This window comes from Electrona antarctica (assembly GCF_951216825.1).
Source record: "Electrona antarctica genome assembly, chromosome: 4".
In the NCBI taxonomy this organism is placed as follows: domain Eukaryota; kingdom Metazoa; phylum Chordata; class Actinopteri; order Myctophiformes; family Myctophidae; genus Electrona; species Electrona antarctica.
The window spans coordinates 15,335,893-15,360,990 of NC_136809.1; the positions used below are offsets into that span (position 1 = coordinate 15,335,893).

Consider the following 25,098-nt stretch of genomic DNA (forward strand, 5'->3'; position numbering starts at 1 on the left):
TGTTGTTTCTCCTGACTGTGATCTTTCATCTTTCCACTGGACAATCCGACCACTCTGAGAGGAGCTTGCAGGACAGTAAGTGCCCCACACACACACACACACACACACACACACACACACACACACACACACACACACACACACACACACACACACACACACACACACACACACTTTTTATAGCGCAAGTGCTCAAAGCGCTTTACAATGGTTCATTCATACATTAGATGAAGTAAGTATGATATATATATATATATATATATATATACACACACACACACACACACACACACACACACACACACACACACCATCCATCCATCAATCTTCAATAGTCGGGTCGCGGGGGCAACAGCTCCATCAGAGAGCTCCGGACTTCACTCTCCAAAGCAACATTTAGTAACTTCCTCCTGGATCCCGAGGCGTTCCAAGGCCAGTGAGTCGATGTGATTCCTCCAACTGCGCCTTGGTCTGCCCCTAACCAGATGCCCGAACCACCTAAGCTGGCTCCTTTCCAAGCAAAGAAGTGGCGACTCAACTCTGAGTCTCTCTTGTGTGACTGAACTTCTCACCCTATCTCTAAGGGAGACATATAGATACAGTAGATCATTCACCCGAGGGGAATACATTCTGCCTATATTCTATAATTTAGAAAAAACTAAAATAATTTCTCCATGACTACAGAGTACAGACCTCTAATCTGATCTTCTTTGTCTTTGACAGGTCTTCACTGCCTCAATGACTACAATAACAACATCACATGTGTGTGGAACATCACTTCTGCATCTGACCAGAGAACCATGGCTACAGACACTAAATGTACTCTCAGTGTCTCCATGATGGTGTATGGTACCAAATACCCAGCCTCCTGTGACCTGAGGCCATTTGATGACTCCAAACCAGCTATAAGAAGATGCTCTCTAGTCTATAGTTTTAACTATGTGAGTTTAGTAATATACAAGTATTATTACAAGTAAATATTTGTTTACATACAAGTCATCATTTACTTATTATTAATTGCAATCATATCATTATGTAGGAGTAGACGTGCCACTTTTTGCCAACCCTATATTTTTTTGCCAACCCTATATCCAACCCTATATATAATCATGCATGTGTAACTTTACTTTTAGGTCTTTGTGAGTTACACAACCTGCTTCATAAATATAGACTGTGAGCCTCTGAATAATCGTTTGATCAGCATCACCTACAAGCCTGCTGAACACAGTAAGTAAAATAGATAACACATATTGTACAACCACACTCGATGCAACCTTAACACAGGTTAATTCTCTCTCTCTCTCTCTGTGTGTGTGTGTGTGTGTGTGTGTGTGTGTGTGTGTGTGTGTGTGTGTGTGTGTGTGTGTGTGTGTGTGTGTGTGTGTGTGTGTGTGTGTGTGTGTGCATTTGCAGTAAAGCTGAATCCTCCTCAAAGGCCTTCAATCAACTACTCCTCCATTTCCTGGGAAGTCCTTAAGAATAAAAGAATAAATGAATACAGCTTCCAAATCCAGTGGAAACAAAGGTCTCAGTCCTGGAAGGTTTGTGCGTGTGCATGAGTGTGTGTGTGTGTGTGTGTGTGTGTGTGTGTGTGTGTGTGTGTGTGTGTGTGTGTGTGTGTGTGTGTGTGTGTGTGTGTGTGTGTGTGTGTGTGTGTGTGTGTGTGTGTGTGTGTGTGTGTGTGTGTGTGTGCGTGCGTGCGTGCGTGCGTGCGTGCGTGCGTGCGTGCGTGCGTGCATGGTGTGTGCGTGGTATGTCAGATATACAGTAAGAAAAAGCTACTTTTGCAAAAAAAAATTATACTTACATTTATAACAATTGAAATGCTAAGCTAAATCGCAAATTCCCTTGTCAGGATGCCTTGGAGAAAGACAGACCACGTTGTGGGTTACATTGCAACATGGAGCTGGATCCAGAAGTGGATCTGGAGCGAGATGAAACGTACCAGGTGCGAGTCAGAGTCCTGGCCAGTGACTCTTGGGCCAAGTCCACCTGGAGCGACTGGAGCCCTACTGCATCATGGAGGATAGAGACAACAGGTAATGTCACAGTTTAATGGTTACAGGATCAACATAGGCATAAAGAACACAATCACACAATTGCACACAATACAATGTGTGTTACGGTACCTACCAGTTTGTGATTGTCCTTTTTACTTTTAGGGTTGTCCCGATCCGATCACGTCATTTTCAAATGATCGGAATCGGATCGGGAGCAAAGAACTGTGATCGGGACATCCCTAGTATCAATATCATATCCATATTATGATATTAGACTGGATATTGTCTGTGATTTTGGATATTGTACTATTGTGATATGGGCATATGGCACAAGTGTTCTATAAAAATATAAATATCGGATCAGGAAAAATCGGTATTGGCAGATACTCAAAATCAAATGATCAGAATCGGGAACAAAGAAATGCGATCGGGACATCCCTAATTACTTTCATCAACCTGCAGTGTAAAGAAGTGTGGCAGGGATCTGGGGAGTGAGACAAATATTCATAGGCATTATATATAAATGCCTTAACAAACAGAGACCTTTGCATACAACAAAAACTATTGTAGGATGAACTATGTGAATACAATCAATACAATAATTCTCCTTTCATTAACTTCAGCCAAGTCTAATGTAACACTAGGAAGGAGAACAGCAGACAAAGTCATTTGGATGTCATGCCACAAATATGGACAACCTGCAATGACACATCATGCTGATTATTTACTTGATTTTTCGTAGAAAATAATAAACTACACTTACTGTAACTCCTGTCTCCAGGGCTGTTCACACTAAGCAGTGCACTATAACTATGATAACTATAAAAATATAGTTAAAAAAAAAGGTTCCAACTCAAGTGGATGGCAGAGTCCATAACAAAAACAAAGACAAACAATCAGCATAGTGCTAGGAGTGAACGGCCCTTAACACTGTTGTGTCCTTCTGCATGTTAGATGGGACTGGGACCAGTGTGCCAGGATGGGACACTATGATGGGTATCATTTTGGGAGTTGTGGTCGTCCTGTCCCTGGCTATCATCCTCTGCAAGACACAAATAATTAATTGGTAAGACAACATAACAAGCTTATGTAAACAATAAAGAAATTCACCTTAGAATAGTTTGAAATATATCATTCGTTCTTCTACAAAAGAGAATGTTTGGACATGGTGGTTTACATTTAGAACCTATGATCATGTGTGCATCTGGATGGTTACTTTCTTTGAAATATGTAAGTTTATTTTCTCGTTCTGTGTTTCAGGGTTTATGCGGTGAAGAAGTTCGAAGGTCCACCTCTACCAAATCCAGCTAAATTCTTCCCTCATGATGGAAAGGTCAGCCTATAAGGTTATGTTGATTCTAAAACTTATGGTGTTTTTTACTATGAAAATAAATATTATATATATATTTTGTTTATTCATTCATCATTTATTTATTCACCCTTTACTCTATTCTGGAATTTCTGTATCTTTTTGCTGTTGCAGCTATCATAGTGCTATGACACCCGTATTTACCTCCAGTAAAATGTCAGTATATCAGATAAATGTATAATCACTGACTTAATTTAACTGCAAGCAAACTGACCGACTGGTATACAGTAAAATAAAACAAAAAAGGTCAACAGAATACAACTTAGAATCATTCACTGTCCAAATGCTGCAGTTCTTTTGCTGTGACTTTGCTGTGACTAATGGACTAACTGAGTAGACAAGTCTACCCTGTCTATTTGTTAGCTAACCCTTTCCTGGTAAAATAGTAAAAGTGACTCATACATTTTGCAATGCACCATCCAACATGAAAGGGGGACACAAATGTTAATGAAAAAACAAACAAAAATCAAATTTTGTTTAAAAAACATGTCCTCATAACAGTACAGTATGAAACAAAGTCACAACCGGATTGCTTATGTACCGTAGACTAATACAAGTTATATCAGTCAATCAATTGACACTTTCTATTCTTGTTTGCCCATTTCCTCACCTTCCTCCTCTATGCAGGCTTGGCCGAACCCTCTGTTTAACAACGAATCCTTTCAGTCCCTTTTGAAGCAAGTGGACATCTTCTCCCCCATAGAAGTCACCAGCAGCAATGTGGATAAGTGTGCCTTGTGTGACCCAGAGAAGAAGCAATGTGGCAACGAGTGCATGTCAAGCGATTCTTGCTTGTCCAATCCCAACTACTGTCACCTCTATCCATCCCCTAATTCCTCTCTCACAGAGAGACATCTGGAGCAATGTGTTAACAGTTCCATGTTCCATGTCTTCTCCGATCCCAACTACTGTCACCTCTATCCATCCCTTAATTCCTCTCTCACAGAGAGACATCTGGAGCAATGTGTTAACAGTTCCATGTCAAGCAATTCTGGCTTCTGCGATCCCAACTACTCTCACCTCTGTCCTCCCCCTATCTCTTCTCTCCTCTCTCTCACTGAGGGAAATCTAAAATGGTTATCCAGTGGGAGCATTAGTGGGTGGTCCATGGAGTTATATTCAGAGCAAGTTGAGAAGCCCCAAGACCATGGCTGTGGGCTTCAGAGCCCAGATTCAGGCATGTGTTGTGGTGGAGAAGAGCAGGTCAGCCAGGGGAACACTCTGCACGATGGAGATATGGTGATTATATCTGATGGTCAAAGCAAGGAGATACAAGGGAGGGGTATGGAACAAAAGAACAGCAAAGAAACACATGTTTCAAATTTGTTTACTAGTGGTGAAGTTGCTGTCAGTGGCATTTGTAGTGGAGGGACTATAGAGGTTTCAGACTATGAGCGAGTTGAGAAACTGCAAGACCAGCTCTGTGGCCTCCAGAGCCAAGACTCAGGCATTTGTAGTTGTGGAGAAGATCAGTTCAGCCAGGACAGTCTGGACGATGGAGATGGCATAAGTATATCTGCTGGTCAGGGCAAGGAGCTGCAAGGGAAGGCCATGGGAAAAGAGAAGGGCAAAGAAATACATGTTTCAAATGTATTTGCCGATGCAGGCATGGCCATTGGAGTAGAGGAACAGGCTAGCCAAGTGACTCTGAGAGGTAAAGATGGCCTGGGTGGATCCAAAGACATTCTGGATCCTTCTCTCTCCAGTCCTTCCCCATCATATGTGTTGTTGACATCTTTTACATAATTACCATTTGCGTTCTTTGAATTGGGCATGAGCTCACCTATGGGGACTTTCCCAGGCCTTATGCAAGAAGGGTCCCGTACTTTTCCTTCTACAATGCCAATAGAGTCCTCTAGTGGTGACTACATGTCAGTGAGGGAGGTACAGAGGTCTAGTAGGATTGAAATAGAAAAGAAGACAACCAATCACACCCTAGTGGCCATGTAATATGCTTGCCAACTTGTTCTTTCAGGGGCCTGAGGTTTTCATATGTTCCAGGTATAGTAATGCTAATGTTGTTAGCCTATTAGTCACTCAGGGTCATTTTTCCCGTCTCTCCTTTGCTCCATTAAACATAGTTGAAAGTTGAAATCATAAGTGAAATGAAATGAAATGAAATGAAATCTATATTTACCCAGGGTATCTGGGCTAAGCTCAAGAACTTGTTTCCAGCCAGGCCCTGCTCATAGAACACATTTCATCGTAGTGGTTGATGCCTTGTTCAAGGGCATTTCATTGATTAAAACCATAACTTGATCTGTAAAAAGAAAGTAAAAAGTAAACACTTGGCTCCTGCTCTGAGATGCTTGAGGAGAGCTGTTCTGACTGTTGTTATTTCAAGGCTCAAGACCACTGATTATATAAATAAGGTAATTTTGTCACCAAGTGACTTTCATACTGTAAAAGTAATTGATTTCTAACCCCCATCCCCTCCCTCTGCTTTATCTTGTGTATTACTTACTTAATCTACTACTATTCGCAGACATTTTGTCCTTTGTATTTTGAATGCAAAAAATGTATAGTTAGTTAATAGTTATAACTAAGCTACAAAGTACAAGTAGTTGGAGTGACAGTAAAAGTATAAATCCACATGTTTCCCTTTGACATGTCTCAAAGTGAGCACACTGTTCAGAGTGCCATACCTCAGGCATATGCAGTATGTATTATAGCTCTACCGACAGTAAGAATGTTTTTGTCTTGTTTGTAGAATGTAGTTTTATGGTTGTACATTGGAATGTAGTTGTATGGTATATACAGTATACTGCTGTATATCAAATGGCACCGGATGTTTTGCACTATAGCACCTTAGTTTGTCATCATCATTATTACCACCATTGTACCATGCGTTTATTGCTATTTGCATTCATGTAAAGCCAGTCAATTGATGAGTTGATTGTTGTGCAGGTAACCTCATGTGCCAACAGCGTCGATGCATGGTGTATGCCCATTCCTATGTATAATATAACAGCGTCGATGCATGGTGTATGCCCATTCCTATGAATAAATCCTGATGAAGATCTGAGTGATCGAAACGTTGACGGCAATAAAACAGCAGAGCTTTTGCAACATTAGACTGCAGACTCTATTCTTCTTGCGATATTGTTGCCCATTTACCCTTTTAATGAAGGCCATTTTGTCTTTTATCTACGGCACTTATAGTAACCTAAATTAAGTATAGTAAACTATATCTATATATTTATATATGAGTATTTAGTTGATATCCTTCTCACATAATATAAAATAAATTTGATAGATAATGTAATAATATAGGTTGCAGCCTCAGAATCAGAATCCTTTGAGTTATATGAACTATTTTCATGTTAACAACTGAATTTGGAAAGTAGCCACGCCTACATTTTATACAACTCCCTTACATGTCATGGAGGGTTTCATGTTGCCAGTGGAGAACAGGTGCATAGGGATTAGGGATTATAGGCAAGCTTTATATTGTTCCTGTGAGATTTAGTTTAGATCTGCATGAGAGAGCATCCCTGTTGCTGGGTGTTAACTAGTGATGTCACGATACCTGTTGCTACATGCATTGCTGTTTGTCCCTCAATGATGCAAAGGTCGTACTGTATGCAACCATAAGGATATAATCATGTAGCAAATGGAGAACACAAAACATATTATGATTACATTTTAGCTTTATCCTTGAGCAGTGGCTCATGCTAAAGCATTGTAGGGATCAGTGAAAGTTAGTTTACCTGTGGACTTGGAAATAGGATCCTTTCTCTCGGTGTCTATGAGGTGGTTGTTGCCAACTTGTCTGGTCATACACTGAATGGAGATACTTGAGGACACTGGTGACATGCAGCCAATATTGAGATGTTTTTTTGAGGAGTAACAACAGAAGGAAGACGTTATGGTGACCGGGCATAACTCTGTAAAGTCACATTCCAGTGACACAGGGATCACTCCTGCTCCATTTTACCAAGTGGTCAGTATGCAGTTTTAGTAAAGTATTATTGTCGGGCTGATACATGACCTAATGATATAGTCCAATAAATCATAATGAACTGTTTCGAATGTAACACAATCTGACAAAGCTGAATTGAGTCAAACTCATTTTTGTCACATAGTTTGGCTTCACTTTTAGATGTAAATCTGGATAAGAAATTGCTTAATAGACTACATAATGCCCACTGCATTGCTATTCATTAACCATCTAATTGAACCTAGATGGTAAAATAACTGCAATTCATTCAGACACTACGTTACTCAAGGATGAGGGAAATAATGGTTGGGAACAAGAATACAATCTGTACCGACTGTATATTGATGTATTTGTGCTTTTCAAATGAGCCATATCTGGCTTTTTACCCGACAGAACTGAACCACAGACTAAAACCTAGAAATAACACAGTAACTACAAGCTGACAACACATAGCATCGAGGCGTGTTGAGTTTGTAGTTCTGCTTTTTATGCTATTTTTATTTTCACCTATGATGATGACATGCCCGAAACATTGGAGACACCAGGTTGAAAGTGTTTTGATGTCAAGTTGACTAAAAAGAAGGGAATGAGCAAAACTGAGGGAGCAACTCATGTCAGTTTAAACTGACATGAGTTGCTCCCTCAGTCAGGGAGCTGTCCACAGGCTGTGGCCCCCTCGACCAGAAGGACTCCACCCTGCAAGTGTCTTCTGTTCTTCCATTTGACCAGAAGGACTCCACCCTGCAAGTGTCTGTGTCTTCGGTTCTTCCTCACCACTGTCATCATCATCATACTGGCTGGAGGAGCTACCCTGCCCTGGTACTTCCTGGGTGAGCCACAAATATCTTGGCAGTCTCTGCTCCACCTTAATGTTTCTCTTAAACACAATCTCATTCTCTCACTCTCTCACCCTGCGCACACACACACACACACACACACACACACACACACACACACACACACACGGTTTGCATGCATGAAGCTAGGCGGGTGGAAACTATAACTGTTCAATCACATCATAAGTGACGACAGAATAGAAATTACATTGCCTTGCCATCACCAAAATACATTTCTGATCTCTAACACATGCACGCACACACACACACGCACACGTCACGTACAAGTGTTTACTTAATGAGCTACAAAAACCATTCGATTCTGCTAAACGTATCTTATTCAACTCCGGGTTCTCTCCTCTCTCTCTCTCTCTCTCTCTCTCTCTCAGAGTACAAGGTCTGGGTGTTGGAGTCACGAGTGTTACAACAGTACACAGCTCGAGTGTCTATCATCAACAGAAACTTCTCTCCTAGTCTCTCCTCTCCCAGCAGTGATGTGTTCAGAACAGAGGCTAAGGGAGTCCAGGACATGGTCAGCTATAGCATCACAAACATGTCTATGGCTATGCTCTCAGATGGATTCCCTTACATTGCAGTAGAAATCACCAGGGGCCCTATTAAGCAAGTGGAATCTAATTACATATAATTTTACAGTTTTTAAGACGTGGGGGCGGGTGCAATGTCATATTACAATTATGGGCCAGGTAAGAAGCGCTTTCGACACCCCGTGGTGTGAGCAAAACGGTCTTGAATTAGTCATGGGAGTGTTTAAGGGAGTTTTGAGGCTTACCCAATGAACATGTCCGTACTATTCTCTTTACGACACCAGCTGATGATGCGCCCTTTTCGGCAAGTGGTATTACATTTCTGCAGACTGGCACCATAGACATGACATGACTTTGTCACATTTGGGTTAATTATTCATATTGCACTGCATGCTGTCACCTTTATGCCTCAAAAGAACAGATCCACAAGCTATCACAGCCATGATGTGCATAGCTTGTAGGCCTATGTCTCTATTTTGTTAAGTAACTTGCAGTGTTCATTGGAAAGTCATTACAGCGGCGCAGCCATATGCTAAGGGAGGGAGATATACGCACATCATCACTTCATTTGTTTCTGTTCTAAGCATGAAAAACAGCTGTAAAAATCTTTATTCTAGTTCATTTGATTCATAAATGAATAACTAAGCCTTTGAAATGGCACCTACCTATACCTTTCAGATCGGAATGGAACTGCGAGTAGATACGCAGCATTGGCTGGCAAATTGGCAATCCATGCGTAATGTTCTCAGAATCGTCTAACCCCCGAACATACAAGTTCGTTTGATATTGTTTAATTCGATAAAAATAGAACCATATACCATACAGCGAATGAAAGCAAGATTCCTAAGGAATGTGGGGATTTTTACATTTTAAAAAACGGCTGAGAAATGAGAGAACCATGAGTTCTCAAATATTATAAGAATAATATGAAAGACAAACGGGCTGTGAAGAGCTCAGCTCACCATCCCGACAAGGAGGAAATATAGCCTATAGTGCATGCACGTATATGCACTGACTGTTGCACACACGCTCTTTATTTGTTTCTATTGAAAAACACCAGTAAAATAACGTTTATTTTATTTTATTTCATTCGAGTCACGACGAAGGAATGAGTTGAAATGCCCTACGTGCGCCATGCGTATTGCTGCGGCCCCAATGTTATGGTCTTCGCTCGTAGCATTTTATTGAAGAAGAATTGAGTCGGGTGTGATACAGCTTATGAAAGCAAACTTCCCAGTGATTATGGAGATGTTTTAATTTTTAAAAAAGGTTTAGAAATGAGCGATATATGACCCTTAATAATCTCAACGAGAAAGCCAGAAAGCTCGCTGTTGCCATGTCTCATAGAAACAAGTAAATAGGTCTATAAACATACTCCCAAAAGAATCGCATATAACAGGGGTCTACAACCTATTTTAAATGAAGTGCCATGTTTTTATTTTCTAGATAGTGAGTCTGCCATATCAAGATTCCTTTTAATGACACCACATTAAAATTTCCAGCATATTTTGATTGTCCACAAATATAAAGTTCTTCCTTCTTTTTACATATTTTCTTGCACATTGTTATAATGATCATTATAAATATATATCCCCCTGCAGTCAGAGTTCATTGTTTTAATGAATGAATGTGATGCATTGTGAGCTGGTAGATCTGCTATTTTCAAAAAAAAAGTGACAATAAGAATATTTTTGAAAAATGTTATTGAAACATTTAAAAACACAAATCTGTCATGGGGGTCACTGGCTTAGTTGGGCAAATGCATTCATCTGGGGGTCCTTGACATGGGAATGTCGCTGTGTGAGGATCACTGGTTTAAACAACATTAGGAGAAAAGCCCAAATAAGCACTTTAGAAACAAGAAAAGCAACCACAACTACCAATATTTACAAGCAACTTTGCAGAAAAAGAAGCCGCTTATAAAATAAACAGCAAACAGACATGGCAACACTCCAGCAGCATTCCAGAGCCGCTCAAGTGTCAAATCAAACAGTGCTTTTTGCTTTTAAGACGTGGTCAGACCCAGGCGGAATCGGTATGCGCTGAGTGTTTTTAGGTCAAGGGGCTTAATAGCAAATTAGCGCAAAGCGAAAATAATTAACATATGGACACTCCCCCAATGCTAAATTATGCAGGAACGTGGTATTCCATATGAGTGAGCGCTCACCACGGCTTCCATAATACGAAAAGGCGCAGAGCGAGGGCGAAATCTGTATTACCGCATGGGTTTTTCGTCTTGCTTAATAGGGCTCAGTTGAACTGTCTCTAAACTACACTGGACTGGACTAGGCTAGAATATAACGTTGTTGCTATTATGTCTGTGCTGTGCTTATAATAACAACAATATCTGATCTAGCTTGACGTTGGGGAAAATATATAATGGATCTATTCTATTCCGTTTACTGTATCTGATCCTATCTATTGTAAAGTCACAAGACTAGTCTGAATATGCTATGATAGGATTACATCCACATCCAGAGATGTCGGCCTACAACACATTTAATGGTGTGTGCATGTGCGTGCGTGCGGTGCATTTGTCTGTACTCAAATCAGTGTATGACATTTTCTTTTTCCATCTGTCAGGTGGAGAGGATAGTGAAGGACTCAGATATGTCTCGGTATCTCAACTCTACCACTGTGTTTGCCTTTGGGTGTGTAAATCTGTTGTAAAAACTTGAAAATACCACACACTTCTTCAATAATATGAAGGAAGTGCCCGCGCATATACGTAGGCCTACTCATTTACAAACCAGTGTTAGGATATGGTGACTGCAAAAGGCAACTGTAAATTCAATGTGAATGCAGATCTCTTTAACAGCATGTGTCTTCTTTGCATCCGCAGGGAGGGGAGTGTGGTGGCACACTTCTGGGTAGTGTTGTCTATCCCCGTCAGCCATGTTGGGAGGGTCAGCCTGGAAAGGGTCACCAGGACCCTGCAGCAGGGTCTGGGGGGATACAGGCGCGGGAAGGAAGAGTCAGCCAGCTATGGTGGATACGTCCTGTACCTTCCTTCCCTGTCCGTCACTGGTAAGGATGAGAAAATATGAAAAACAGTTAGAACACACAGGTCTTCTTCGTCGTCTTCGTTGTTGTCTTTATTTATTTATTTATTATTTATTTGACAGGGACTAAACATACAATGACACATACAGTACAATACAATGCAATAAAATACAATACAGATAAAAGAAAGACAGAGTGTATAGTGTGCCAGCACACAACACCATGCGTTGATGCCATGTGTGCATATGTGCCAGCACCCAACACTATGTCCATACAAAAACACAATACAATACAGATAAAAGAAAGACAGAGTGTGTAGTGTGCCAGCACATGACAACACCATGCGTTGATGCCATGTGTGCATATGTGCCAGCACCCAACACTATGTCCATACAAAAACACAATACAATACTGTACAATACAGGAACAGATCAACATGGTACAGGGGACAGAACTGCAAAGTGAAGTGAAAAATGACACCGGTGATGAATACTAAAGAGTGCTGATAGTTACTCATGATTACAGATTTGATTTGTTTTTAGCCACCTCTTCAGGTTAAATTTGAAGGTCAAATAGTTGGAGGTCTCTCTTACTTCTGTAGGGAGACTGTAAGAGAGACCTCCAACTATTTGACCATCAAATTTAACCTGAAGAGGTGGCTAAAAACAAATATTCTTCTTGTGGGATCGCCAAGGTGATATCACACTAATCTTATGTTATCTTAAGCATGCAACCCTTTATCTGCATGCAACCCTTTATCTGCATGCAACACTTTGGTTTGGCAGGTGCTGGGTTAGAGAATATGAAAACACAACATGCCAATATGAAACACAAGTGTGTTTTATTTTGTCTTTGTTCATGCTTTCGCTTTCTTTTTTGTGTGATTTTGTTATTAGTCAGAGGATATTAATAAATCTGGGAATACATTTCTTACCAAGAATTTTCATCACCAATGTGTTTGTAAAGGTGTCTACTAACATATCCCACATTGGTCTCTATTCAACCACCCTAGGGGAATCTTTGACAGCTGCTGAAAGTTGGGGTACCACACAACCAATATATGGCAAAAGGTTCTACATTTCATTATGCTTTAAGTAGCATGTGACGTGTCAAACTAGGGGATTTTCATGATTCTGAATCCATTCCAAGCATTAGTTTTGCACGAAAAAAACTCCTTGGGCTAAAAACAGCCATAGCCACTTGCCCAAATGTGCTCAAATGTACCCAAATATATAATAATGTGCCCAAATACTGATAATATTCCCTGACTAGTGATTTACAGAACTACCATAATTTTAAATTATTGAATAAAACAAATACAGTTTCAATATAATACTTTTAGCTCCCGTTGAGTGTTATCCAAAGAACACTGACAGTGTTAGCATTTGGGATAATAACAGTCAAATAGCCAATTAATAACAGTAAACCTCTCACCATGCATGAACCCCGGGTCACATTCTCTTTCTTTTAGATTGCTACCATTACCAGAAGGTGCCACCCAGCAGCCCTGTGGCCCTGCGTGACCCAGACACACAGCACTCCTCCTCCTGCCTGTGGAACCTCCAGACCTCCCCTGGATCTCAGCTGGAGCTGCAGCTGGAGTGGCTGCTTTCAGAGTGCCGTGACAGACTGGACGTGTATGACTCTCTCTCCCCCTCCGGCAATAACCTCATCACTTCGTGAGTACTTTTTAGTGTGAATTTGTCTCCTCGTCTCTTTTTAGATGAGATGTTTTTTTGTGAAGCCTTTGAGATGGTTTGGTTTCACCTCCAAAAGCTAACCCCACGCTTCTTTCTGTGTTAATAAATAAATAAATAAATAAAAGAAAATAGAAAAACTCCTTGCATTTTGTCTTGAGAAAAGAAATGTATGTTTGCCAGCACGGCTTAAAACAGATGCTCTCCTACACACCATTATGACTGCAGCATATATATGCAAGTACTATAGTATACGGCCGAATCACAGGTATAGAAACCTAAATGGGCTGGGGAATTGGGAATTGGCTTTACTAAATTGGGACATGAAGGGGAGAAAATGTTTTTCTTTTGTCTTGAAGGGGCATGTTTTGCACAATAACAGTCTTTTCATTATGTCTGCCCACGATCTCTGTGATTCATACAGTAGGCTACGTTTGTTTACCTCAGTCACTGATACTAAAATCTGATATATATTTTTTTTCTATGAACCTGTGACTTGACACCCATACTGTTATAAAACGAAAATAAAAAAAGATTTTGAAAAGAAAGAAACCTAAATGGTCTCAGAGGAGAAACTCAGATGTACATATTTCTATGTCTCTCTCAGTGTGTATGGCTGCAGCAGGCATGAGCGCATTGTCCGCGTCCTGTCATCAGGGGAGTGGATGACCGTGGTTTGGAAACAGGGTCTGTACAAGTACAAAGATCCCTTCTCCCTTTCAGCGCAGGCTTGGGACAGCCAAGGTAAGATTGAGGCCCTAAGACCCTATATAGGTCTGTAGGACCCTGGGTAGAGTCAATGGACAAATTAATCAATCAGTGATGATGGGCAAGCATCTTTGTGTATGTCTGTCTCAATCTACACAGAGTGTAACTTCGGTATAGAGCTCACGGCAGTGCCAGGAGTTCAGGGCAGACTGAGGACTCCTTTCTATCCCAGCTACTACCCTCCTGACACCAACTGCACCTGGAGCTTCACTGTAACATATTCATTCATTCATCTCTGTTAATTTAATTTATTGTATTAATTCATTACATACACACTGTGTGTGTATGTGCGTGTGCGTGTGTGTGTGTCTACAGCTACCCATTGCAGGGATTGGCCTGACTCTGGAGTTTGAGGGCTATAAGCTGAGCAGAGCCTCTTCCAAGCAGGCCTGTACCGAGGGACAGTGGCTCATCCAGAACAGCAGGTATGATCCGCAGGGTGGACAGCTAACACCTAGTGGTTAGATATGGTTCATGGGTTAGATCCCCTCCAACCATAACTGTGGATTAGAGAAAAGTCGTTTTGACACATTAAAGACAGGGCAATAAATAATTTAATGGAAATTCAAAGGTGGGGGAAAAACAGCAACTATAATTTAGAATTTGGTATTCAAATGAACAATCAATATGTATACGTTTTGGAAATCCACCCTGCTCCATAAAACATTGAGTAAATCCAGTTGTTTTGGCAGTCGAAAATACAAATACAAAGATACTTATACAGTAGTGTCATCAATATACATTTAACCACATTAACCCTTGCCTATTCTGGGGGAGAACATTCAGCGGAAATGGCAGATCTACAACCTCACAGCGCTACTTGTTGTGTCACCAAGTACAGACCCCATGGCCACGTATATAGAGATTAGTGCTTAACATTGTCAGAATACTGTGTGCATATACTGTACTATAATGTCACAAATATCATTCTGCCAGTTGGTATACTATACTATAGACAATAGGGGGCACTAATGCCCCATAAGAGCTCAAGCTAAATAATAGCCAAAATAACACCCCCCTATGATCACATCCCCATGTCCTTCCTTCACCCAAAAGCACTCAAACTGTAGGAGGGTTTAATAAATGGATACAAACCAAAGTGAGAGAAATTAGATTTATTCGAGATTCAATGAGATTCCATTTGTATGGATGAGTGCAGGCAGCAAGCAAGCACCTTTTGCAGAAAAGGTCGTACATGTCTTTTGGACTTTGATGCATGATACTTTGATGCATTAATACTTAGAATTGTAGTTGTTTCGCCCAACAACAGATCCTAACAATAATTCACTGCCCCATACAGCTGTACTCTTTCACCGTTTCTCTGTTGACCATTGCTAATGTGCTGATGGAGTAAGCCAAACACAAACAGTGCCTTGCTCAAGGTTATTTCCACAAAACATCTTGAGACCTGGGAGAGCTAGACTCAATGATGTCCTAAAGAAAGGATCTTTCGAGGGGAAACCTGGGGGTTTCTAAATGATGACGGGTGTCTATTCTGTGTAGAATGTAAGTGACCCCAGTGTTGAGTATTATTTGTCCATGTATTTCTGAATTCTGTGTCTTTGCCATTATGTCAGATTCTGTGGCGCCAGGGGCCTGCAGCCGTACCGTGAACGCCTGTCCCTCCTCTCCACCAAAACCACAGTTGTCATGACATCAGAGGTGTCCCTCACAGGGCCAGGCCTTCAGCTGCACTACAGCCTCTTCAACCTATCAGATCGTAAGTGCACAACACGGGTAATTGACCATAATTATTCACATGGCAGCAGTTTTATTTGCTCTCATGTCATGGGCTTTTCCACCCTGTGATGATGAGGTAAAATTGATATGGTAAAAGCAAAATGTGCACTGTATGACTGTGAATATGGTTAATATACTCATAGGTTGTGGAGGATGGACGGATATATAGATGCAAACTAAAATAAAATAAAATCCTCTATATTAATTTATATAATTTATATTAAAATGTTATGCGTGTGTGTGTGTGTGTGTGTGTGTGTGTGTGTGTGTGTGTGTGTGTGTGTGTGTGTGTGTGTGTGTGTGTGTGTGTGTGTGTGTGTGCGTGCGTGCATGTGCCTTAATGTAGCTTGTCCGGGTCAGTTCCTGTGCACTCTGAATGGCCTATGTGTCCCTGCCTGTGACGGCATCAAGGACTGTCCTAATGGTCTTGATGAGGACAACTGTGGTGAGTCTCTACCGCCTTACCATCTTATATCTGCTTTGTCACTATATGTTTCACATTGGGGTAGGATGAATTCAAAACAATTGAAATTAAAAAACAACTTGCTCCTGCTTTTTTTATCGTCTTTATATTGGCAGGGAATCAATTTGATGCTATTGCCAAGACAGTCTGTATCAGTTTGTTACTCTGTGTGCATACACGTGTTACTCTGTGTGTGTGTGTGTGTGTGTGTGTGTGTGTGTGTGTGTGTGTGTGTGTGTGTGTGTGTGTGTGTGTGTGTGTGTGTGTGTGTGTGTGTGCGTATGCATGCATATGTCAGTGTGTGCGGCCCAGTACCAGTGTCCTGAGAACGGGCAGTGTGTGGATTACTTCAAGGTGTGTGACCGTCACCCAGACTGCCCTGAAGCCATGGACGAGGAGAACTGCACCCAAGGTAACGCTCTTCTTCTGCGTATCGTCGTCATAATGTCCAGCTCAGTGTCGCCACGCGCTGGTCCTCCTCCGGTCCCACTTGGAAGAGGTCGGTCTCTGAAGGTGCATGGTCTAATACAGGGAAAGGTGGTGTGCACGCACGCACGCATGTATCCTTAACCTTTATGTTTAATTGTAACATGTTTTCTACTTACAAAGTGCTGGAGCCAGACTACATGGGTTTGGTACTTGTTCCTGCATGTTTCTGTACATTTCTATACGTTGTGTATTGATGTGTTCAGGAGTGCAGTGTACAGATATGACCTATATGTGTGTATTGATGTGTTCAGGAGTGCAGTGTACAGATATGATCTATGTGTGTGTATTGATGTGTTCAGGAGTGCATGTGTACAGATATGATGACCTATGTGTGTATTGATGTGCTCAGGAGTGCAGTGTACAGATATGATGACCTATATGTGTGCTGATGGAACATGTCTGAAGAAACCTAATCCAGAGTGTGACTTCACTACCGACTGTCCTGATGACTCCGACGAACTACACTGTGGTGAGAACACGCATGCATGCATTCATGCACGCACGCACGCACGCACACACACAAACAAACCATAGAACTAACAATTTATTGTTGGACTGTTCATAGCGAACTCCTGTCAGCTGTCATTGTCATAGTTTGTGAGCATAAGAGTGTGATAAGAGTGTGATAAGAGTGTGATGTGTGTGTGTGTGTGTGTGTGTGTGTGTGTGTGTGTGTGTGTGTGTGTGTGTGTGTGTGTGTGTGTGTGCGCATGTGCGCGCGTGCGCATGCATTTCATGTGCGTGCGTGCGTTCAGAATGTGGTCAGAGGGAGTACTCCAGTCGTATAGTGGGCGGGGTGAATGCATCGGAGGGGGAGTGGCCATGGCAGGTCAGCTTGCAGATCAGAGGTCAACACATCTGTGGCGGAGCGCTGATCTCCAGCCAATGGGTGGTGTCTGCTGCCCACTGTTTCTATGACGACCAGTGAGTGATGATTAGAGACAACATCACATTGATCTAATATTTCTTGATCTACCGGTAATATAGCCGTTTTCAACCAGTGACCACCAGTCCTAGAGGGGGTTCCAGGTGGTCCCCACCTAGATGATAGAGAGTTTGTTAACCAAATGAACACTTATTATATAGATCTTTAACTCTTGAGAGTGTAAAATGAAACCAAGTGGACCCCCACAGGTCCATTTGGTTTAATATTTAACACGTTCAAGAGTTAAATTATTGTAAAACATCCATATTACTTGATTTACAAGAAGTCTACACAATTAGACAATGTAGAATAATTGTTATTTTGATCAACGTTTGCCCGTTATCTGTCCTAATGGTACCACATCAATACAGCATGGATGTGTGGACAAAGTCTTATCCAACGACAACAACATATTCTTTAGTTTTGAGCGTGAGAGGCTGAATCTCATCATGGTGGTCTGTGAGAGGCTGAATCTCATCATGGTGGTCTGTGAGAGGCTGAATCTCATCATGGTGGTCTGTGGCGCAAATGCCAAATAAATAATGGGCCTTGATACGAAAAGGGTTGAAAACCACTGCTCTCTAAGACATTGCTATTATATGCATCCATCCATCCATCCAACTTTGAGAACAACTGAACTCTCTCCCTTGCACACCCCGCCTCTCTCCCCAGGTTCTCTCCCTCGCTGTGGACGGCGTACCTGGGTAAGCTCCTGCTGAGCCACCGCGGCCCCGCGGAGGAGGGGCCGCTGCGCGTGCGACGCATCCACCTGCACCACTACTACGCCCGGGCCACCAATGACTACGACCTGGCTCTGCTGAGGCTGGAGCGGGCGTCCCCGCCTCCCCCGTCCAGTCCCGCCCGGCCCGTCTGCCTGCCCCCGCCCTCCCACCAGCTGGAGGCCGGCCTGACCTGCTGGGTGAGCGGCTGGGGGGCGCTGGGGGAAGGAGGTGAGACTCCCAAGAGGGACGGTATACTCTCTAGAGCAGGGATTCTCAACGTTTTTGGCTCGCGACCCCCTGTTTCCGGGGGTCCCCAGCCCCTCCCCACCCCCAATACAAATCATAAATGAATACTGAAACCAGATATAATCATTAAGGAAAGTTTATGCATGTACTATGTAAACTCTTCATTTCCATTTTCCAGCCATTCATTAAAAAAAAGATTAAAAAAATAATAATTTGGGGACCCCTCAAAATAATTTGGCGACCCCCCGAGGGGTCGCGACCCACGGGTTGAGAACCCCTGCTCTAGAGCACCGTTTCCCAAACACATTTGTGGTTCGCCGCAGACACTCTGCTATGGGTCCTCTTAGTTTTTGTTTCCTATTTGGTTTTTAATTATTATTATTTCAAAACATTTTCAAAAAACATTCCCAAAAAAGCTAAACTTTTCATGAATTAATAACAAAATCCAATGATTTTGTCATGAAGAAATGAAAGAAAAATCTAAGAAATTCCATAAATTAGAACAAATAGTGAACATAGCCAATCTACAAGCTCACAACGAGCTCACACGTTGTGAGCTTGTACATCTGCTATTTTCACTAGTTTGGGTCCCGTGCGAATATCTAATTTCTGTTTTGGGTCACAGGCTGAAAGGTTTGGGAACCTTTTTGAAATGAAGTGCCATCTTTTTATTTTCTAGAATAGTCAGTGTAAGTCATTTTAATGACACCGCCATTAAAAAAAATCCAACATATTTTGATTGTCCACGGATATAACCTTTTCCCTTCTTTTTAAATATATTCTTTCACATTGTTATAATGATCATTAGACTCAGAGCAATAACCCACCTATCTCCCCATGCAGTCAGAGTTCAGAGTTTTAATGAATGTAGAATATGTGCAGGATGTAATTTACATACAAATGTGAGGCCCTTCATTTATTTGACTAAATCATTTTGAATACCGTAGTTTATTTTAAACCAAAACTCGTCTCTCTCGCACCAGTGATCACCCTCCTTTGTGCCAATGTTGGCACAATGTTGGCACAATGTTGGCACAAAATTTGGCATGGTGGACTGAGAGTGGTTCTAAACCTGGTGGTCGGGACCCCCACGTGATTTATTTTCTTTTTTTTGGTGGGGGGGTAATTAATTGTGAAAATAGCCACCACCCACCCAAACAGACAAGGGGCAAAATAGTCATATGATTATATTTTGCCCTATAGTCTGTTTAATTTGGGTGAGTTTGAGTGGTGTATATCCCCCTTTAGCTGATTGGATTCAAACTGCTCTTATGTTAGGGAGAGGAGGCTCTTGGTTACGGAATGGAAAGCCACACCTGTGCAGGTCATCTCACTTGACCACTTGGCTGCTTTAGATCGACTGTCATATTATAAGTTGCTGGATAAGTTGGAAATGTTTAAATGGGGGCATTATCATCTTAATATGTTGGGGGGGGGGGGGTCTGATGGTGTTTCCAAACTCGCTCTGACCCGCAATATACTTCACTGGTGTGGTACAGAAGATTATTCTTTTGCTGAAGCCGTTTGTTCTGTGGTTGGGCTTCTAGGGGAATTTTGTTTTGTTCTTGGTGTTTGTGTTTTGTTGTCTGTCTGCGTATAAAAAAAGAAAGAAATGAGCCATGGGAAAATGAACTGGAACACAACCTTCTGGAGACCTGGGACTGATTTATGATGCCCTCACTCCTATTCCAGCATCCGCTTACAAACAAATGGAACAGCTTTGACATTCCCACACAAAGATAAACCTTTAGATACTGTAGCAACCAGCTGTCCGTATTTTGCTCCTTCCATCTAAACTAATAATCGAAACTAATAATTGTAGTAGTGGGTAAAAAAAAAATCACACCTGTGTGAAGTGAGGGGCTTATCTCACTTATCATTTAATCACGTGTCATTCTTGTTTTACCTTCATAGGCGGTAGTAGCAACGTTCTCCAGAAGGTGGATGTACGCCTGGTCAGTGAGGAGGACTGTGTCCGCACCTATGGCCACCTGGTCACTCCCAGAATGCTTTGCGCTGGATACCGCAGTGGAGAGAAGGACGCCTGCCAGGTGTGAGCGAGGAACCATCATGTATAGATCTTTTTAGCATGTCTATAGGGTCTGTCTGACGATAATATGAATCGAGAATAGGCTCTGTACAGGCCTATGGTTTCCAGAAGGTCAGTGGCATATCCATTTCCCGTTTCGGTTCGTTTTCCTATATCGGTGATTGGCTCGGCAGCAGGTTTAAACCAGAAAAACACATGACACCTTCACTTCCAGTTCAAATCTGCTTCTTAGTCAATCAAATGAGCCATGGGGAAATTAACTGGAACATATACCTTCTGGACACCTGGGAGTACAGTATTGCACAGAGCCTAACTGATTTATGATGCCCTCACTCCTATTCTAACATCCGCTTACAAACAAATGTAACAGCTTTGACATTCCCACACAAAAATATACCTTTAGGTAGAAACCAGCTCATCAGGACTGCAGATGCGATGCGCCCTCGTTGGCCTGCGTCTCTGTTCCTCTGCCTCGGGCAGCTTGGTCCGTGTTTGGAAGCGCTGCGGATGTATTTTGCTCCTTCTAAGTTGCTAATATAATTCAGATTTTACTATGTGTAGGCTACTCTGCCTGGGAATCTTTCTCTTTGAGAGAAGTGAGTATGAGCAATGGAATGACCAGGGGAGGCCATCATTTCAATGTAATATTCAGTGATTAATGATTCTGTGCCTTGCTCTCTGCCTCTTTCTGCCTCACAGGGGGACTCTGGGGGCCCCCTGGTGTGTCAAGCATCCTCAGGTCGCTGGTTCCTGGCAGGGGTGGTGAGTTGGGGGAAGGGCTGTGGGCGTCCAGACTACTATGGCGTGTACACACGCATCACCAAGCTCACCATGTGGATCAAAGGAGTCATCAGCGACCCCTGAAAGTCACGAAGATTCATTGGGGATCTTTGGAATCACCAGATTTGCTGCCCCATGCAGACATCTCACACTGTGCGATGGACCCCCCTCAAGGACCCCTGGGGGTCCCCAGACCCCACCTTGAGAACCACTGGTCTAGGGCAGGGGTTCTCAACGTTTTTGGCTGGGGACCCCCGAAAATGCTTTGGCTATGTCTCGCGTTAGGGTGCCAGTACACCCAGAAATGTCACTGCAGAGGAAAAACAAAAAGTCTTCCATGCCAATGAGAGCTGGAATTTGGTAATTGGAAATAATAACAATAATACACTTGACATTTACACCTTCCATCTCAGCTTTCCACTATTAAATAAAGTAGAAGGGTTGAGGTCTACCGTCTAACCACTCTCCCTCTTTAAAAACACAGCCGTGTTCTCCATCGTGTCTACTGGACTAGTAAACATATTGGAAATATTATTGACCACTCATTTTGTATGTCTGTGGCAAAGAATATTGTTTGAGGAAAATGTCCATCACAAGCCAGCATGTTGATGACCCCTGACCCAAGTTTCATGCTTTTTTCATTCTACAAATGTAATATTATTTTGAATATTTTCACATAGCATCCATGATGGACCACATATGTTTAGAACACTGAAGACCTCAGAAGAAGCTTCTCTTTCCGTCTCTCTGTTCCTGTCAGACTTCTGGACTCCTCAAACACAAATGCTCTCACAAACACAAATGCTCTCTCCGCCCTCTGTAAATTAGCCCCAACCTTAATGTATCAATGTTGGAGGCTGCCTTTTGGACATAAGTGGTATTTTATGAGGTTGTAAACTGCAATGACAGTTCTAAAAGCCGCTGATAAAGCCATAACAAACGTTAATCTCCGAGAAATGCTACACCCAAGCCAAATGCTATGTTTAATCACAGGGCTAAACTTTGCCTTGCCCATAAAAAAAATAAACATACTGGATGTTACCCTACGCTCAGCTCATCTCCTAAGTTTGACCCAAAATAGACCACTCAAATCAAATAAAGCAGCAATCTCACTTGACATTTTAAATGAAACGGTAGCCAACAAATCCTGAGTAATATTTACTATGTATGTGCTATTTTTTTACAAAGTAATATTATATAATATTACTGTTTTGGCAGAGTAATACCTTACACTACTCGTTAGTGGGTAAAGTAATAATATTACAGTAATATATTACTAGTAACTTGTTACTCCCCAACACTGGGGATGAACAGATTCTCTGTACCAAACTGATCAAGTTTCAGCGAAAGGAAAACGAGAAAATGGAGGTTCTCCATCAGTGAGAGGAAATGGAGAAAGTGATGGAGGACATTGAGGAAAAAGACCTGCTATGAACCATGCCGATTCTGAATGATTAGTTTCAGTTTGTAGAGAGAAGGAACAATTGTCAATGTGTCATTTTCTAAAGAAAAACAATGGAAAATGTGAAAATCTTTTCTACTTTTCTCAACTTCAATTCAATCAACATGTCGGTATCATGGTAAGTATCATGATGCAGAACTGCATCTTGTTGAGTATAATTGGAGAATTTGATCAACCCAATGAAGAGGGAAAATGTATAATTCATCAGTGTATGGCTGCATTATGTAATGGTAGTATAAATGATGAATCTGAAAACAAAAATATTGCATATTTACCAATGCTGATTGGTATTTGGTAGTTGCCTTGCCAAACAAGCACATGCATGCTAGTGTAAGCTTGTGCAAGCAAGCCAGAATGTTTTAGTGAGCTAGCTCCCAGTTAATTGCAGTAGTGTTTGACATACAAAAACTACTATACTGTATGTAGTCTAAACTAGCCAAAGGAGCGCTATATATATCTTTCTCACATACACAATGGTGGACAACAGCTGCTTTTCTTGAGGGAATAATCTGACTAATTGATTTACCGGTAGTCGATTTAAGATACATTTAAAAAAAAAAGGATTTGTTATGACATATATAAAATTAAGAATTATTTTCAAAGCGCCATAATTTGAAGGCTCTGAAAGAGTCTGCTGACAGCAGCTACTCTGTCTATTTCACTGCCAATTGTTTCAGCAGCTGCTCTCACTCTTTCCTCTGGATCGTCTCTTTGCTTGCCATGGCTCAGCCTCTCCAGATAATGTGTATTCCCAGTGTGACTCATAAACTAGGTTCTACTGTCTGCATGCACCCTAAAATATGCGATGTTTCCCCTGCAATACATCGCATTAAATATGCAAGTCAGTTACTTTATGCTCTGGGAGGTAGACGGAGGTTGTAAATTATTGTATAATGATCTGTAATCCTGTATAATAAATCATTGTTAGTGGGGCGAGAGAGGAGTGACTGCAGCTCCTCTCTCCCATGCACCATCAGCTGTTGTTGTCAACGGGTTTTTGGGCTAGAAACTAATAAGTCCAGAGCTCAATTACTGCAGTTGACTGATTATACCGTCAAGGTGAGTGGCAGAGTATAGGAATATTACACAGGTGAGGTGACAGGTCCATAATGATGGGGATTCAAACATATTCAGGAAAACCTTTAACCGCATATAATATAAAGGTTAAAAAGAGCGACATGAGTTTTTGGGTGTCATCGATTAATCGACTGGGCGAACAATCGTTCATTCAACCATTTTATTGCAATGAATTCAGTTTTGCTATAGACCAGATGGGACAATCCAGCTGATCTGGCATGGAATGCTAATTAAGTTATGGACATTGGCCATGTTATATTTGTGAAGTCTCTGCTTTGCTTGAGAAAACTGTTATACACATCTGATGAGCTGATCACAGAAGAGCCAACAACACCATGACATGTGTTTATGACTCAAATCTGATCTGTGGCTCGCCACAATATTTATTCATACACCATATAAATAGATTAACCTGAAGCCAACACAAATATTTGGTAATAAGACAGTTGTGAACATTTTGGAATATTCCATATTTCATTCATTAATAGGATAGGCCACTCACTGTACACCATGAACTATGTATGGAAACTCACATTCTGAAGTGCATTTTGGTGTTTTTAAATGATCTATTATTGGGTTTTTTTAACCAAAAATAGGTGGAGCAGTGGTAAAGTACATGCCCAGTCTAGGGGTTCAAATCCACCGCTGTGCATCCGACTTTGTCGAACACAATTAGGCTGTGTTCGGGGGAGGGAAGCCAGGCGGCACCCTGGCTCACTCACTTCACGTATTCCAACAGGCTAGGGTAGCACCACAGGAAGTCTTGGGCAGGAGGAGTATGAGGGAGGCCCTGGGTCCTCCCGCTGGGGGCTCCACACTTAGGCTCACTGGCAGCTGTGCCGGTGGGATACAACAGCAGTGACAACACAGAAGTGTGTGGGAAAGAATGAATTGGCATAATGACTAAATCGGGAAGACAAAGGGGTAAAAATAATTGGCTACTAAAAACAGGTCTAGTTCTATAGAATAGATTACATACATTTTTG

At 41.7% G+C, this 25,098-nt stretch overlaps 1 protein-coding gene across 1 annotated transcript; it reads left to right on the forward strand.

Moving 5' to 3' along the window:
- Positions 1–4,516: 4,516 nt before the first annotated feature.
- On the forward strand, positions 4,517–21,657 carry tmprss6 (transmembrane serine protease 6; the record flags this gene model as incomplete). The annotated part of the gene is made up of 17 exons (XM_079498274.1): positions 4,517–4,572; positions 8,039–8,139; positions 8,535–8,677; positions 11,274–11,341; positions 11,533–11,717; positions 13,165–13,372; positions 13,998–14,134; positions 14,258–14,370; positions 14,474–14,583; positions 15,736–15,878; positions 16,245–16,343; positions 16,660–16,773; positions 17,200–17,319; positions 17,606–17,774; positions 18,448–18,725; positions 20,658–20,794; positions 21,493–21,657. The coding sequence occupies 17 exons, from the start codon at positions 4,517–4,519 to the stop codon at positions 21,655–21,657; spliced, it is 2,346 nt and encodes a 781-aa protein (XP_079354400.1).
- Positions 21,658–25,098: the final 3,441 nt, after the last annotated feature.